The 16,931-nt window shown below is 48.8% G+C and overlaps 1 protein-coding gene across 7 annotated transcripts in view; it reads right to left on the reverse strand.

The window, feature by feature from the left end:
• GAS7 (growth arrest specific 7) overlaps nucleotides 1-16,931 on the reverse strand; it is a 287,911-nt gene that overhangs the window by 5,193 nt on the left and 265,787 nt on the right. For all 7 annotated transcript variants that reach the window (XM_064271773.1, XM_064271775.1, XM_064271776.1 and 4 more), the window contains exons 9-12: nucleotides 15,768-15,846; nucleotides 8,782-8,910; nucleotides 6,436-6,559; nucleotides 21-100 (exon numbers count right to left, since the gene is read on the reverse strand). In XM_064271773.1, the coding sequence (XP_064127843.1) occupies nucleotides 21-100; nucleotides 6,436-6,559; nucleotides 8,782-8,910; nucleotides 15,768-15,846 (412 nt within the window). The remainder of the gene's footprint in view (nucleotides 1-20; nucleotides 101-6,435; nucleotides 6,560-8,781; nucleotides 8,911-15,767; nucleotides 15,847-16,931) is intronic.

Raw genomic sequence — 16,931 nt, forward strand, 5'->3', positions numbered from 1 at the left:
ACACACCTCTGATCACTTACCAATGTGGTGGTTACCATCTCTTCAAACCACTTGGACTGGGCCTGGTTGTAGAGGTCCACACAGCGCATCAAGTCATCTCCTGAGAAATGCCAACAGCCCCCATCACCTTCCATCTGGGCCCTAGCCATGGCCGCCCTCTCCGCCTGCCCCCACGACCACGCCCTCTGCTCCCCTTGGATCATAGAGGCCATGGGAACACAGGAGGGTAAGGGGAGGGACACAGGGAGAGCAGAGCAAAGGCAGGGGGCAACCCAGCGTCATGAGACACCAGCTTCAGAGTGCCTAGCTGAACTTGGCTCCAGACCAAGAATTCAGGGTGGGGGTTTCTCAGTGTGTGTTTGTGGGGGTGGGGGGCGGGGGGTACTTCTAGGACTGCCAACCCTATCACAAGCCTGAGAAAGGCTTTCCTCTCTATCGATGGCAGTTTCCTTTCACCTTGGAGAATCCTGATTGGTTAAAACAAGTGTTAAGACTAACCTGGTCCTAATTAAAGAAGAGACATCTGCAAATTATGACAGTGTATACGTGCATGCAGGAGGATGTCTTTCTGCAACACAGAACACCATGCCCAACGGTTTACAACTCGTTCACACAGTGACAATACAAAAACACGCACTGGCGTGCCACACACACCAACTTCAGGACAGCGATTATCGTGGGAAAGAGAAAGGACGGGTGGGATGGGATTAGCTCTCTCTCGAGCATTTTATTGCATTCTCTCTACAGGAGAGAGATTTGAAACAAACATAATGGTTACATCTTGATGGTCTGTGTATCCTCTCTGGGAATTGTATTTATGTTTGAAGCATTCTGTAATCAAAAAAAAAAAGCAAACTGTAATTTCACAAATGACTACGTGTGACGGGATCCCAGCACCCTGCTACACAGAGCAGAGGACGGCAGCATCAGTTCGCGAGAATGGCAGAACCTCAGCACACACCTCAGACCTGAAATCCCCAGGTGATCTACCTGCACGCCACAGCTGGAGACTACTTCCCCAGCACACAGCTCAGTCTGCGTGTGGTCTCCTGGCATCCTGGTCTGTGCTCACCATGGGAAAACTCACAGGTGGACCATAAGGTGAACTCATGTACTACCCAAACTGGTAATCTGAGTAGATTCAAAGTCATTTCTGTAACAACATCACTCTTGCACATGTGTATTCCGATACCAAAGTGAAAGAAAAAGGAGGAGTTTTGTCCACATGTAGAAACTACACACACCCCACAGCCTAGCTCAGTTACCCTCATTTACCCCCGCTGTGGGCCACACTGGGGGGGAAAGGCTACACAACACGAGTTTTCAGCCTTCCGGAACAGAGCCTACATCAAAGGCTTTGTTCATTTTGCTCTTGGTACAAGGCCACTGACTAGGCTCTTGATCCCAAGGGGGACCGAACTGGAGGGAGGAAAGTGGGCCTTTACTGCAAACGAATATCCACCCAGAGCCCGTGCCTGACGTCACTCTAGAGACATACAGTATGGAACTCCCACGGCCCTACTTGTTGATCCTGATTTTGACAACACGCTTCTGCAGCATCGAGAGATGGTGTAGGCAAAGGAGGGTGTGTCCTTTCTCTTGGCAGCCCCAGGGTCTGAAATCAGACTTTTCTGGATAGTATCGGTTAAGAATGTGGACTCTACAGCCAGAATGCCCGGGCTATCATCTTGGCTCCGCTGTTCACCAGCTGTGTCTTTGGCAACTTAGTTAAACTGGGTCTCGGTTTCCTCATCTGTAAAATGGGGATAATAACTGTAGCTTCACAGAGTTGTGAAGATTAAGTTAATATACATAAAGTGCTTAGAAAAGAGCCTTGTGGAATCAGCACAACACTAACGGGAGCTACGACGACTATGATAATGACAATGAATCGTGGTAGTGTCTCCCGAGGATCTAGACACCTTCCCTTCCAGGAGCCTCGGAAGAGCACAAAGGCCTCATACGGGAGAGAAGGAAGAGGCAGAAAGAAACGCTGGCATTTTCTGAGCAAACAGGCTGTCCAGCAAATGGCTATCAGCAGTCTTTGAAATAAAAGAAGACTGAATTCTGGCTTTGCCACTCCATAGCAGGAAGCCTTGGGAAAGTTCCTTATTCTCTGTCATCTGTTTCCACATTCACAACAGGTATAAAAATACCCATAGCCAAAGGACTGGCAGTCTGAAACCACTGAGAGGTGCCTTGGAAGACAGACCTGGATATCTGCTTCCGTAAAGGTCTCAGCCTTGAAAACCCTGTGGAGCAGTTCTATTCCACACACGTGAGGTCACCATGAGTTAGAAAAAGTTGGGGAAAGGGTGACTCAATGACTGGGGGACACTGAGCTTTTGTTAAGGGTGACAAAAATATGGGAACAGATAAAGGTGGCGGCTGAACGTGATGAATGTGAGCTGATGTCACTGAACTGTACATATGAAGGACGTTGAAGGGGCCAATGTTTTGTTTCATATATATTTTTCATACATACACACACACACACATAATACTGCCCTACACAGGGGATGGGAAGATTAAAAGATTAAAAAAGTGCTCTAGGCCATCTAAGATGCATCAAATGGTCTCAACCCACCTGGAGCAAAGGAGAATGAAGAACATCAAGGTCACACGATAACTATAAGCCCCAGAGACAGAAAGGGTCACATGAACCAGAGACCTACATCATCCTGAGACCAGAAGAACTAGTTGGTGCCCAGCCACAACCGATGCCTGCCCTGACAGGGAGCACAACAGAGAACCCCTGAGGGAGCAGGAGATCAGTGGGATGCAGACCCCAAATTCTCATAAAAAGACCATACTTAATGGTCTGACTGAGACTAGAGGAATCCCAGCGGTCATGGTCCCCAAACCTTCTGTTGGCCCAGGACAGGAACCATTCCCGAAGACAACTCATCAGACATGAAAGGGACTGGACAGTGGGTGGGAGAGAGATGCTGAAGAAGAGTGAGCTAATTATAATTATATCAGGTGGACACTTGAGACTGTGTTGGCATCTCCTGTCTGGAGGGGGGATGGGAGGATAGAGTGAGTTGGAAGCTGGCAAAATTGTCACGAAAGGAGAGACTGGAAGGGCTGACTCATTAGGGGGAGAGCAAGTGGGAGTACGGAGTAAGGTGTATATAAACTTATATGTGACAGACTGACTTGATTTGTAAACGTTCACTTGAAGCTCAATAAAAGTTAATAAAAAAAAAAAAAGTGCTCTAAAGCACTTAACCTTAAACTAAGACTAAAGCCTAAAACTAATCTGAACAAGCCTCTCCCCTCCCTGGGCGCCCCCTCGCACTCCCAGTAAGTATATGATGCCTTCTACTTCCGTATCCAGTGATGAATCATTGTGCCTTACAAAATCTGAATTTTAAATGACATGTTTATACCACAATATTTTGTTACTGACTTGTTTATATCCTGTTTTATTTCAAAATGTCCTTAAGGTAGATGATTAATGAAATAATGGAATTAATTGGAATAGGTTGATCAGAAGGTGAGGTGAAAGGGACTTTAAAAAACAAACAAACCCATCTGGGGTCTTAAAAGCTTGTGAGTGGCCATCTAAGATACCCCACTGGTCCCACCTCATCTGAAGCAAGGGCAAATGAAAAAAACGAAAGACACAAGAGAAACATTAGTCCAAAGGACTAACGGACTAACCACAATTACCATAGCCTCCACTAGACTGAGTCCAGCAAAACTAATGGTGCCCAGCTACCAGTATTGACTGCACTGACAGGGATCACAACAGAGGGTCCTGGACAGAACTACAGAAAAATGTAGAATGAAATTCTAACTCACAAAAAAAGACCAGGCTTACTGGATTGACAGAGACTAGAGAAACCCAAGAGTACGGCCCCTGGACACCCTTTTAGCTCAGTACTGAAGTCGCTCCTGAGGTTGACCCTTCAGCCAAAGATCAGACAGGCCCATAAAATAAAATGAGACTAAAGGGGCATACCAGTCCAGGGGCAAGGACTAGAAGGCAGGAAGGGACAGGAAAGCTGGTAGTAGGGAACCCGAGGTCGAGAAAGAAGAGTGTTGCCATGTCATGGGGTTTGTAACTGATGTCATAAAACAATATGTGTACTGTTTATAATTAGAAGCTAGTTTATTCTGTAAACCTTCATCTAAAGTACAATAATAATAATAATAATAATAATAATAATAATAATAATAATAATAATAATAAAAAACCCATTGCTATCGAGTCAATTCTACTCATGATGACCCATGTATTACAGAGCACAAATACCCCACAAGGTGTTCTTGGCTGTAATCTTTGTGCCAATGTGTGGGTCCAAACTGTCAACCTTTAGGTTACCAGACAAGTGGAAACCATTTGGGTCACAGAGGCATCTTACCCATTGCCATCAGAGTTGACGCTGACTCACAGCAATCCTATATGACAGGGCAGAACCGCCCCTTAGGATTTCCAAGGTTGTAATCTTTACAGAAGCAGATTGCCACATCTTTCTCCCGCAGAGCGGCTGGTGGGTTTGAACCACCAACCTTCCAGTTAGCAGCCAAGCGCTTAACCACTGCTCCACCAGGCCTCCTTTCAGTGACTGTTATACCCTGGGAAATTCTCCCCTCAGTGCACATGGAGGCCAGCGTCCGCCCAGGCTCTCCTCAGAACACTGGCCCGGGGATCTCGGTGACCATCTAATCCAAACCCTAATGCTACCACACACATTTTCATCTCAGAAGGCACTGCTCTTGCATGTAGTGAAACTTTGTTTCTTTTAAAAACCTCTAATTCTTTTCACTGGCTCTAACTGGCCTTTGGAGTCCCTTGGTGGTGCAACGGTTAACGTACTAACTGAAAGACTGGCAGTTCCGGCCCAACCAGAGACGCCTCTGAAGAAAGGCCTGACAATGACGTCTGAAAAACTAGCCTCTGGAAACTCTACGGAGCACAGCTCTACGCTGCTGACACACGCACGGTTGCCAAGAGCTGGAGTCGACTTGATCTCAACTGGTCAACTGGCTTTCTCCCTTCCTTGTGCAGTAATTTTTTTCCTTTTTATTTTTTATTGTGCTTAAAGTGAAAGTTTACAGATCAAATCAGTTTATCATACAAAAATTATACACACCTTGCTATGTACCCCTAGCTGCTCTCCCCCAATGAGACAACACATTCCTCCTCTCCACCCTGTCTTCCCTGTGATTCAGTCAGCTCCTGACCCCCTCTGCCTTCTCATCTCACCCCCAGACAGGAGTTGCCCACACAATCTCATGTGTCTACTTGAGTCAAGAAGCTCACTCCTCACCAGTATCATTTTCTATCCCATAGTCCAGTCCAATCTCTGTCTGTAAAGTTGGCTTCGGGAATGGTTCCAGTCTTGGGCTAACAAAGGGTCCTGGGACCATGACCTCCAGGGTCCTTCTATTCTCAGTCAGATCATTAAGTCTGGTCTTTTTACAAGAATTTAAGGTCTGTATCCCACTGTTCTCCTGCTCCATCAGGGGTTCTCTGTTGTGTTCCCTGTCAGGGCCGTCATCATCGGTGGTAGCTGGGCACCATCTAGTTCTTCCGGTCTCAGGATGATGAAGTCTTTGGTTTATGTGGCCATTTCTGTCTCTTGGGCTCATCTTTACCTTATGTCTTTGGTGGTCTTCATTCTCCTTTGCTCCAGGTGGGTTGGGACCAATTGATGCATCTTAGACGGCCACTTATTAGCGTTTAAGACCCCAGATGCCACTCACCAAAGTGGGATGCAGAATGTTTTAATACATTCTGCTATGCCAGTTGACCTAGATGTCCTCTGAAACCATGGTCCCCAAACTCCCGTCTCTGCTACTCTGGCCTGAGAAGCGTTTGGTTGTATTCAGGAAACTTCTTTGCTCTTGGTTTAATCTGGTTGTTGCACTAGCTATTTTTTACCACTAGGTGGAAGCAGAAACCACAAATAGAGAATCTGGCTACTTCGTTGAACAAAAAAAATATCCACCTCTGTTCCTGGGCGGGAGCCCTTCATCCCTGGTGAACCCTCAGAGTCTCAGGCACTGGGGAGGCAGGGTAACTGGGTGTGAGGGAGGGTAGGGGTAGTGATTAGGGCCCCCTTGGCTGCACTCTCCTGTGGGCCCCCTGCAGAGATGAGGTCCCTGGCTTCTGGGTGCCTAGAGGAGTCTGTCCACCTGGTCAGAGATCCAGAGCTTGGGCAAGAAAGAGTCACCCCACCCTGGACAGTTGAGGATTCCTGCGCCCACACGGCCTGGAACAGCCTGGCCTACCCTCTCCCACCCCCCAGCCCTCACCAGCTCCAGGCTCTCCCTGGGCAAGGAGCAGACACCTATTGGGAGAGGAGCAGGAGAAACTTCCCTTCTAGAACCTTCTGAAGCAGAGATACACCAGTCCAGCCACCCCGTCTCCCAGCCCTCTCCATTCTGTGCTTAGGTGTCGGAGCACCTGGCACCAGCTCTCACCAGCCTGTGTGGACTTCCGCCGCGCCTTCTTGATGTCCTCCTCCGTCTTGTTGCTCAGCTTGATCTCCAGTTGCTGGGTTTTCATCTCCAGGTCTCTCTGCCGCTCGGTGAGGGCTTTCCGGGCCTGGGAAATGACACCGAGAAGCTGTTCCCAAGGCTGAGAGCCAAGGGCCTCACGGTTACCTGGCCTGGCCTCCTGTCTTTCGTTTCTGTGGATACCCCACAGTGGCTCGGAAAGACTCGGCAACTGAACTAGCTTCACCCCGCTAGTTGGTGACACTAGTTAGTGATGGCAGATGCCTGCCCAGTGTGCTTCCAGCCGCACTGTGACGTGGCCTGGAGCAAGTCCCTAAGACTTTATTTTCACTGGATCGTGTACACACACTAGGGACCCAGGCAGTCCTAAAATCAGTCGCTCAGGGTTGGGAAGGGGCCACAAAGGCCAGTCACGTCACTTCCATCAGTGTGAATGGCCTGAGAGCACCAGCACCCCAGCCCATACCAGGATGGACCTCAGCCCTCCTGTTCCCTATCCCCGGGCGCCCAAGCTCACAATTCTCCCTCCTTCCCACCAGCTGCTCTACAGCCTGTAGTGGGGGCAGCAGCTGGTGGGAAGGAGGGTGCCCACAGCAGTACCTGTGTGCCCCCTTCTCCAGCACTCCTCCCTGGGGCCCTGGAGTCAGTGCCCTGCCGGGGGCTCTTTTCCCTCCAGGCTAGGCATCGGACCACCCTTAGCACCATGGGGAAGGTTCTCTTTCCTCCAGGCTGGGCATCAGACGACCCTCAGCACCATGGGGAGGGCTCTCTTCCCTCCAGGCTAGGCATCAGACCACCCTTAGCACCATGGGGAAGGTTCTCTTTCCTCCAGGCTGGGCATCAGACGACCCTCAGCACCATGGGGAGGGCTCTCTTCCCTCCAGGCTAGGCATCGGACCACCGTTAGCACCATGGGGAAGGTTCTCTTTCCTCCAGGCTGGGCATCAGACCACCCTCAGCACTATGGGGAAAGCTCTCTTCCCTCCAGGCTAGGCATCAGACCACCCCCAGCACCATGGGGAGGACTTTCTTCCCTCCAGGTTGGGCATCAGACCACCGAGCATTCCACCCAACCTCCAGCCACAAAGGAGAGCCACTGGGGTCTGGCCAGGGAGGAATTTAGTCAGGAGGGAATCTGCCAGGTGAAGACCAAAGGGGCTACATGTGGACCCAAAGCCCGGCTGGGGCTCGGAGTCCGAACTGGAATCGCCTCGCACTGCTGGTGGGAATGTTAACATGGAGTTGTTAGGTTGTTGTTAGGTGCTGTCGAGTTGGTTCCGACTCACAGTGACCCTATAGGACAGAGTAGAACGGCCCCATAGGGTTTCCAACATGGAGTAGCCACTGTGAAAAACAGTTTGGCAGTTCCTCAAAAAGTTAAACATAGAATTACCATAACCCAAACCAATGCCGTTGAGTTATTTGACCCAGCAATTCCACTCCTGGATATATACCCAAAAGAAAGTAAGAACTTGAACAGATAATTGTATGCCAATATCCACTGCAGTGTTATTCACAACAGCCGAAAGATAGAAGCAACCTAAACGTCCATCAATGGATGAATAGATAAACAAAACATGGTAAATATATACAACAGAGTATTACTCAGCCAACCGCTGGTGGTTTCGAACAACCGACCTTTCGGTTAGCAGTCGATCACTTTAACTGCGGCACGAGGGCACCTTAAAAAGAAATGAAGTTCTGAGATATGCCACAACACCGATAAACCTTGAAAATATTATCCCGAGTGAAGTCAGTCAGACACAAAAGGAGAAATGTTGTGTGATCCCACTGACATGAAGTATCTCAAATAGAGAGATGCTGAGAGACAGACAGCAGACTGGAAGCCACCAGGGGCTGAGGGAGACGGGTGGCGAGTCACTGCCTAACGAGCATGGGCTTCCTTTTGGGGTGATGAAAACATTCTGGAACTAGATAGGTCACGGTTACACAACATTGTGAATGTACTTAACACCACCGAACTGTACGTTTGTAAAGAGTTAAAATGACAAATTTTATGTTACATAGCTCTTACCACCTCTTACCACCCATACACAAGACTAGGTGTCCCTAGTCTCACATGCCCAAATAAGCTTCCCCTGGCTTTCACTGTCCCCCTGGAAACTCCTCTGAGCGCCCTGGGGAAGCAGCTCCCACCTACCCTTGGCAGGGTGGGGGTTCTCAGGCATGGGCTCCAGGCTCCTACTTCCCTTCTAATCCCTCCACAGGGGGGCAACCGCGGGGCTCCCCAGCCCACCCTTCTCCAGCACGGCCCTGCCCTCCCGCCCCAGCTATGTCCCCGGACCTCACCTTCTCCACAGCGGCGTAGCGGCTGGCCAGCTGCTTGCGAAGGTCAGCAATGTGGTGGTCACACTTTTTCATGTCCTTCTTGAAGTTCTCTCGGAAGTTCATGAGGGGCTTCTCTACCTCAGTGTGAAGCTGCCAAGGAGAGAGTGGGGAAGACGTGCTCAGGACCCCAGACTTAGCTGCATGTGAGTACAGGGAGGGAGGTGGTGGGGATGGGGTCTGTCCCAGTGGCCCTGGCCCTGTCCTACGAGAAGGTTAGGACGAGTGGCTGTTACCAGGACTCATGTCAGTTTCCACATCTACAGAATGGATGGGCTGGGCTCTCTGAAACCTTCCCAGATTCCCCCTGTCAGCTAAATCCTTCCCCCTTGTTGTATGGCTTTGCTCAGGTGTCTGCCTCTCTTTTCAGATGGGGCACCCTCTGAGGCCACTTGTCTCTGCGTCCTCAAGTACTTAGCGTGGTGAACAATTGGCGACTGGGTGCCTTTTAATTAATAACCTTACTCACTTGTATTTACTATGTGGTCAATGCTGAGAATACAATGATGACCTAGAATGGTCTAGGCCTCGAGGAACCGATGGTAGAGCTGCTGGGGCTATTGGAAACTTGCAAAGGTTACGGCCATAGGTAGTTTTCTCAACTTGCTGGTGCAGATGGAGAGACAGCCACTTCCTTTCCACCCTGCCCAGAGGACCTGCTTCCTCATCCCTGGGCCAGAGAGAGTGTGTATGCTTGAGATGAGCTGGCTAATATTAGGCTTTCAAGCTTGTCTCTTCTTTGTCTTTCTTTCCCTCCTTCCCACCCCACCCTTTCTTTATGAGTTAGAACCTTTTTTTAAAATACTTTTTTGGGGGAGGGGTTGGAAGCATGATATTTCTTTCATAAGAAAACAGATGACTGTGGATCCACTCTAATCAAAGCCAGGTGAGTTGCCTAAGGCCCCCCTAATTTGGCCCCTATGGCCCCGAGCTCAGCATCTGAGGGCCCCCAAGCTGGCCCCCCCATGGCTCCCCAACTCAGCCTCCTTCTGCCCCAGAAGTGCCTCTGGGGAATGCACGTGAACTTCCTGGGCAGATAGCATCCCAGCTCTGAGACTCCACGGCTTCTCTCGTCTTCCTCCCCACCAGGTTCTTGCTCCCTTGTCTTTTAACTGGAGACTGCGAGGACATAGGTGTTCCTAGTTCTAACAAGTGACTACACACGACCATGAGTGCTCAGAGGGCAGGGGCCACATCTGGCTTGGCCACCGCAGCAGATGCCCCATCGCCCCCTGATGACTGAATGGCAAAATCTTCAGTGCCCAACCCCTGGGGAGGCGAGAAGACAGCTCTGTTGTCAATGACCTTCAAAGACTCACACACAGCGGGCCACCCAGATGGCCCTCTCCTCCTAGTTTCTGGAGATGTTGATATTAGTTGTAAATTTCTCGTATCATTATGATTATTGGACCCTGGGCAGTTTCCTTTCATGGGAAAACATCCTCCTCTGGTGGCAGTGTATAAGACGCCACAAGCTTCAGGGCTGATGAGAAGAAACTAAGCCCTTTCCCTGCAGGTTAGGCACTTGCTGAGTCGGAGGAGGGACACAATCATTTAGCTGCAATGGGAGCCTCCCGCCGATTGAGAGTTGCTATAGATTGGATGGTGTCCTTCGGGGTGCTGAATTCCTGGCTCCTAGGCCTGTGGATATGAGCCTGTTTGGAAACAAGGGTTTTCTTTTGCTATGTTAATGAAGTCACACCAGCAGAGGGTGAGTCCCAAGCCTAATCACTTCTAAGTTATAAAAAGACCAGAGCAGACTCCGAAACACACACACGGGGGAAGACACTGTGTGACGACGGAGGCAGATGAGTCTACCAGCCCAGGAACTCCAAGAACTGCCTGCTACTAGAGGGTGCAAAGGCAGCTCCAGTCCACACAGAGGTGCCCCAGAACGATCTACTTATGAAAAGTCAGAGCTGTCGAAAACCCTATGGAGCACAGCTCTACTCTGACACACGTAAGGCCGCCAGGAGTCTACTCGGCTTGATGGCAACTGGCAGAAGCTGAAATAAAGGACCTCTCCCTTGAGCCTCGCCCTGAATCCAGACTTCTAGCCTCCTGAACTGTGAGAAAATAAATTTTTGTTCTTTAAAACCACCCACTTGTGGTATTTCTGTTTTGGCAGCACTAGGAAACTAAGACAGGAGCCGATGAGGATTAAGTCAGTCTAACTTTGGGGTCTCTTCCTAAGTCACTTCCCAGGAAGCAAGTGGCTGCCAGATGTTAATATGTCCAGGATGACCTGGGGAGTGGGGGTGCTTTTCAAAATTAAGGAACCCTGGCCCAGGTTCTGTGGTCTAGGGGAGCCTTAAGAACCTGCCAATAGACAAAAATGCTTTCCCAAAAGATATTCTGGAAATATGAGGCTTCTAGCTGGCAGAGGTGATTCAATCCCATAGCTGTAGATTCATGAATTCTCCATCTCTACATTTTAAGTACTTTCAAAAGATTTTTTATTTTAAAAAGTTGACTTGGCGTCTTTCTTACTCCTTGTTAACTTTTAAGCATCTTTGTTTAACAAGGACTCAGAAATCCTCCCTGAAAGCTTGTCTTCATGAACTACTGGCTTGGCCTGTTGTCCAAATGCCCACAGCGGGCTCATCTTTAAACGGATGGGGGCCTTCCATCCCCGTCACAGGGCTGTCAGAGCTGTCCGTTTTGCCTTTCTGGAACTCCTGCACTCTCAGTCTCCTTTTTCGTTCACCTCCCACATGAGAAGAGAGTAAAAGACATTTCAAATTAGAAGGAAGTTCAATGTCTCCTGCACGGTGGATTACGAAGAGTTGTGAAATTCATTTAGGGGGCCAGGGCCAGCTTTGTGATGAGAATTGACTAGCTTTGAATAGGAAATATCTGAGTACATTTTAGGTAGAAGGATAAATACTGTTTCATGAAACATTTGTTTTGGCTATTTGTGTGTGTGAATATCCGTATGTGTGTATGTGTACATATATGTGTGTGTTCTGGGTTGCCATGTGAATTTATTTCTTACTGTGGGTCACAGTCAAATAAGCTTGAAAGATGCTGATCTGGTCCCAACTTTTCACTTCACACACGAAGAAGGTGAAGCCCAAAGATGTTCAGTGGCTAGCCCAAGGTCACAAAGATTGGTAGTGATAAAAAACCAGCTGCTGAAGAGTTGTCTCCAACTCCTGGCAACCGCGCGTGTGTCAGGGTAGAACTGTGCTCCGTAGGGTTTTCAGTGGCTGATTTTTCAAAAGTAGACCTACAGGCCTGTCTTCTGAGGTATCTCTGAGCAGACCTGAACCTCCAGCCTTTTGGTTAGCAGTTAAGCGCGTTAGCTGTTTGCACTACCTAGAGACTCCTTGTTAGCAACAGCATTGAGAAAAAACTCATGTCTCCTGACTCCCACTGTTCCCCCTACATCTTCTGGCTGAATGCATGCCCCCTATTGTGTGATTAGATTTCCCCCATCAGAAGGAACTTTGCCATTTTCCCTTCTCCACCTGGAGCCAGGTGTAACTTCCCTTGTATACAGCAATCTTACTTCTTTAACAGCCTGTTGCTATGAACAATGGCTGGAACTAACAAACTCCAGCGGTCTGAAAGATTGCCTTAACAAAATTGCATGTCTTAAAGACTTTTCACCACCGACACAGAACATTCGAAGCAGAATTTCAATAAGCTTTTGAAGCAGACATTAAAATGGGCTTTGCACATAGGGAGCCGTATTATCCAGGACAAATAAATCCTTGGGCCCCCTTTCTTCTCAAGAAGATGCCATTAAGACTGTGGGCTGCTACTGTAATTGCCCAAGGCCACCTGCGCTGACTGATGGAGGCCCCCGCCCCCAGGCTTGAAGCAGTAGAGGCTGTCATGGAAAAATCTAGTTTGCACAGACATTGTTTTAAGTCTCCAGTCAGCTGAATGACGAGGTCTGCCCTGGTTTGGGAACGCTGATTTCAAACCTCCTGACCATTGGAGGACCTGCCTCCACTGCTCTGTGGATAGCCCCCACAAGAGAGGGTGGATCGCTTCTCAAGTGCAGGGTTCTGTGTTTTAAGTGCCACTAGTCAGCCCCAGGAGAGGGTGCTGTCTGAAGATAAGGCCTAGGGATCCAGTCTCCCACTGGCTCAGTCCCTTCCTCTGCTGCCTCAATAGCTGAGTCCTTAGCCACATGGCCATGGGCTGTGAGTCCATCTCTTTGCCCCTTCTCATCTGTGAAGTGGAGCTATCTGGCATGATTGGGGGCAGGGCAGGTGTGGTTCAGTGGGAGAATTCTTGCCTCCCATGCAGGAGACCCTCTACTTTGCCAAGGACCGGTCCCTCCTGATTACATGTCCGAAATATGTGAGATGAAGTCTCGCCATCTGTGCCTCTAAAGAGCATTCTGGCTGTACTTCCTCCAAGTAGAGGGTCAGTGAAAAAGAAGACCCTGAACAAGATGGATTGACACAGTGGCTATAACAATGGGCTCAAATATAGCAACAATTATGAGGATGGCATAGGACCGGGCAGTGTTTTGTTCTATTGTACACAGGGTCTCTATGAGTTGGAACTGATTCAATGGTACGTAATGACAAAAGTAACATGCAGGAGACTGAGATTCGATTCCCAGCCAATGCAGCCACCACCCATCAGTGGAGGCTTGTATGTTGCTAATGGTGCTGAATGGATTTCCGTGGAGCTTCCAGACTGAGAGGGACTAGGAAGAAAGGCCTGCTGATCTATTTCCAAAAATCAGCCCACGAAAACTCTATAGATCACAATGGTCCAACCCACAACCCATCATGGAGATGGTACAGGAGTGGGCAGCCTTTGGTTCCATTGAGCATGGGGCCACCATGAATTGGGAGCTGACTTGACGGCAGCTAACAACATCATCTTGCACAGAGGTTGATAAACTCAAGTAGGATGAGCCCTATCGCGCACCTAATCACCTAGGATACTTACATCACCACTCCCAGCTCTGAGAATGTCCCAGTCACCTGTTGAGTGCTCTACAAGCAATCAAGATGCAGGGGTCACAGGTGGAGCACAGGGCATTTTTAGGGCAATAGAACTACCATGAATGACACTGTCATGGTGGGTACATGACGTGGATCTATCGAAACCGGCAAGACATCCTTAGAGTACAACACAGAGTGGAACCCAATGCAGAATACAGACTTCAGTTAATAATAATATATCAATATCGGGTCACCAGTTGTAACAGCTGTGCAGGAGCGGAGGGGGCCTATGGAGCTCTCTATACTTGCTGCACAATTTTTCTGTAAACCTAAGCTGCTCTAAAAACGGTCTATTGAAAAAGAAAAAGAACGCAGGGTCCTGCTGATGGTGAGTAAATTCCACCAGCGTTCCCGTGGATCCAGCAGGCGACATTTCAGCGGCTCGCAGCCCCCACCTTCCCACCGGGCTCTGCAGTCAAGGGAGGTTTCTCCCACTGCGAAGACAGGGCTGCTGGGGCTAGGACAGAAGGGAGGCCTAGGGGAAAGACTACCCATGATCCACGGCCTAAAAATAACTTACTGCTTTATATGCAAGGCAGGAAAGACCAATCCACGGAGCTCCCCTCTCGCTCAGGGCATAAGTGGCAATTTTCCTGTGAAGTGTTCAGTGTAACAAGGTTCCTGTGCTGTTAGCCGGGGAATTCTCACTCACAACTGGGTGTCAACTTGATCTTGGGGCACTGACATTGTTTAGAAGCAGGAACTGGTAATAGCACTGCCTCTTCCTCCCACCAGTTCTTTCCCATTTATAAACCTCTTTTGCATGCCTCAGTGGTTTGTGTCACTCATTCTGCCCCTTCTGTGTGCAGAGCACCACCAGGGGAGTGGGGAGAGAACGACTCCTGTCCTCAAAGGCCTCACATCACATGGGGGCCTCAAAGCAGGGGGCTGCAATTTGGTGGGAAAAGTGCTAGAAAAGCAAGAGGACCAGTGGGTACTAATGTGGAAGCCCTGGGAAGGAGCAACTGTCTTGAGGGGTAGTGTGCGCCTCAATTTAAGTAGGGGGAGCTCAGAGAATTTAAGCACTTTATCAGAATGTCCTTTCTGGCTGCTGTATGTGGCTGGTAGGGGACCCCAGTAGGCAAGGGTCACTGGGATGGTCTCACTCTGAAGGGTCTCTTACTCTTTAAAAGGCTAGTAGCAGATAGCCCCATCAATCATTCACACCTTAGTGTGAATTATTTCACTTTGACACTTAGTGTATTTTCTACGTAAAAAATTGACTGGGCGTTATCTGAGGCTCCCCTGTATTCATTAATTCATAGAATATTTGTTAAGCATCTATTATGTACCAGGCACCATTCTGAGCACTGAGGACAGAGTGAACAGGACAAAAGCACCCCTGTTCCCAAGAAAATCATGGAGCTTCAGTCTTTGGAACCAAATGAAATAAGCGTCATTCATGTATTCTGAAATTCTGGAATGCCAACAACAAACAAACAAACTCTCCCTTTGGCATAGTCTAATATCATCTGACATCAAGAAAAGGAAGAAAATGCTACTATGTTCCTCTGAAAGATTAGCAAAGAGAGACTAGGGTTTCATCATTCAGGGGCTCACCTGAGGAAATGAGGGTGTCCACATGGAGGTGTGCACAGGTGTGCCAGGGCTCACTCACACTGGCTTATAAAAGCTGAAAGTTACATTTTCAGGAATTTTGCGAGCTGGGTGTTACAGCTATTATTAAAAATCGGTTTATCTACACTTACAATTAAATACACTATATTCAACACAAAGGGAATGAATACTCACAACTCATCATTTCCTAACTACATTTCACTATCATCTCTGCTCTTGAGGTTATTTACATCTACCACACATCTCTTTCCAACTCTACCTTCAGTACGGTCATGTCGGTAGCTTGAAATTTACACCAGAGGAATTGGCATACACTGCAAACCGGAGAGACGGTTGTTGGATGCTTACAAGCACACCACCATATGCGGCCACCCCTGAAAGGCTGCAAGGAGGGGTTACCTTGGCAGAGAACTTGAGGTGAACTTCAGCCTCATCTGCAAGGCTCTTCTTCACCTGGGACCACGCTTCTCCCAGGGAGCTGCAACACAAAGGAGACCGTCAGACTCGGGACCACAGAGAGAGACAGCTGCATCAATCTCAGGGCAGAAACAGAAGGCCTTCCCGAGGTGGAACGGTGGATCTCAGCTCCATGTCTCAGGGAGGCATGTAATAACCTAAGACTGTGGACTTGGATGATGCACAAAACAACATGAATACCATGTTTCCACTCATAGGACCAGATGAACCTCGTGAAGACAAGGGAGCTAAGAGAACAGATATCAGACAGTAGAACAGCTGGAGAAACACCCGAACCAAGAGGCTCACAAGAACTGGGAGGTGTGAGAGGAAGGTGGGCACAGTTACACAGCCTCAGCTGCAGCGAGGGCCTGGGCACCAAGACACACTGCCATCTCTACTGCTTTTTCACCAGCCCTCCCTGTTTGTTGATCTAGGGAGCAAACACCCACTGATAAATACAGGAAGGAGACAGATGAAAGGTGCCACGCAGCCCTGCTTACTGGTAATCCCCAGGCACCTGGCTTTCAGGAGAGGCAAAGATGGACCAGTCTGGGTCTAGAACTGCTTGCCTCTGGAGTGCAGACTCTCCAGTGCCCTCCTCAGGAGCTTCTCTGTAGTGCTATTTGTCGTGGTGGGTTATAAGCCCTTAACACAGCCCACAGCTTATTGGAGAACGGTCCAGCTCTCTAAGCTAAATCATTTTTCCACTACAAGGAGATGTTTCAAGTAGAAGGAGTATCCAAAGTCCTCAAGACTTTGAAATGCAGGCCTTCGTGCTACTGTCTTCATTATTTGAAACTCTTTAACTTCACTGACCTTCCAAATGATACCCCTGCTTCCTTCTTCAAGACCTCTTAAATGCAGCCAGTAATCCAGGCTGAATGTTCAGTTGACTTAGTTTCATCAAGAAGCCACTTCCCCGGAGAATTCATTAAGTTTGAGTGGCAAAGGCTGATTAAAAGCCAGCAAGCTGCAAGGCTTCTGGAGTTTCCAGCAAAGCAGCCCGCAGCTAAGAATTACTGGGTGGAACCCATCCCTTTGATCAAACACAGGCCTGACTGGCTGTGCTTCGGGGTTGGGATGCTGTGGGTGTCTACGGGGAAA

The sequence above is a fragment of the Loxodonta africana genome, chromosome 18 (assembly GCF_030014295.1).
Source record: "Loxodonta africana isolate mLoxAfr1 chromosome 18, mLoxAfr1.hap2, whole genome shotgun sequence".
Lineage (NCBI taxonomy): Eukaryota > Metazoa > Chordata > Mammalia > Proboscidea > Elephantidae > Loxodonta > Loxodonta africana.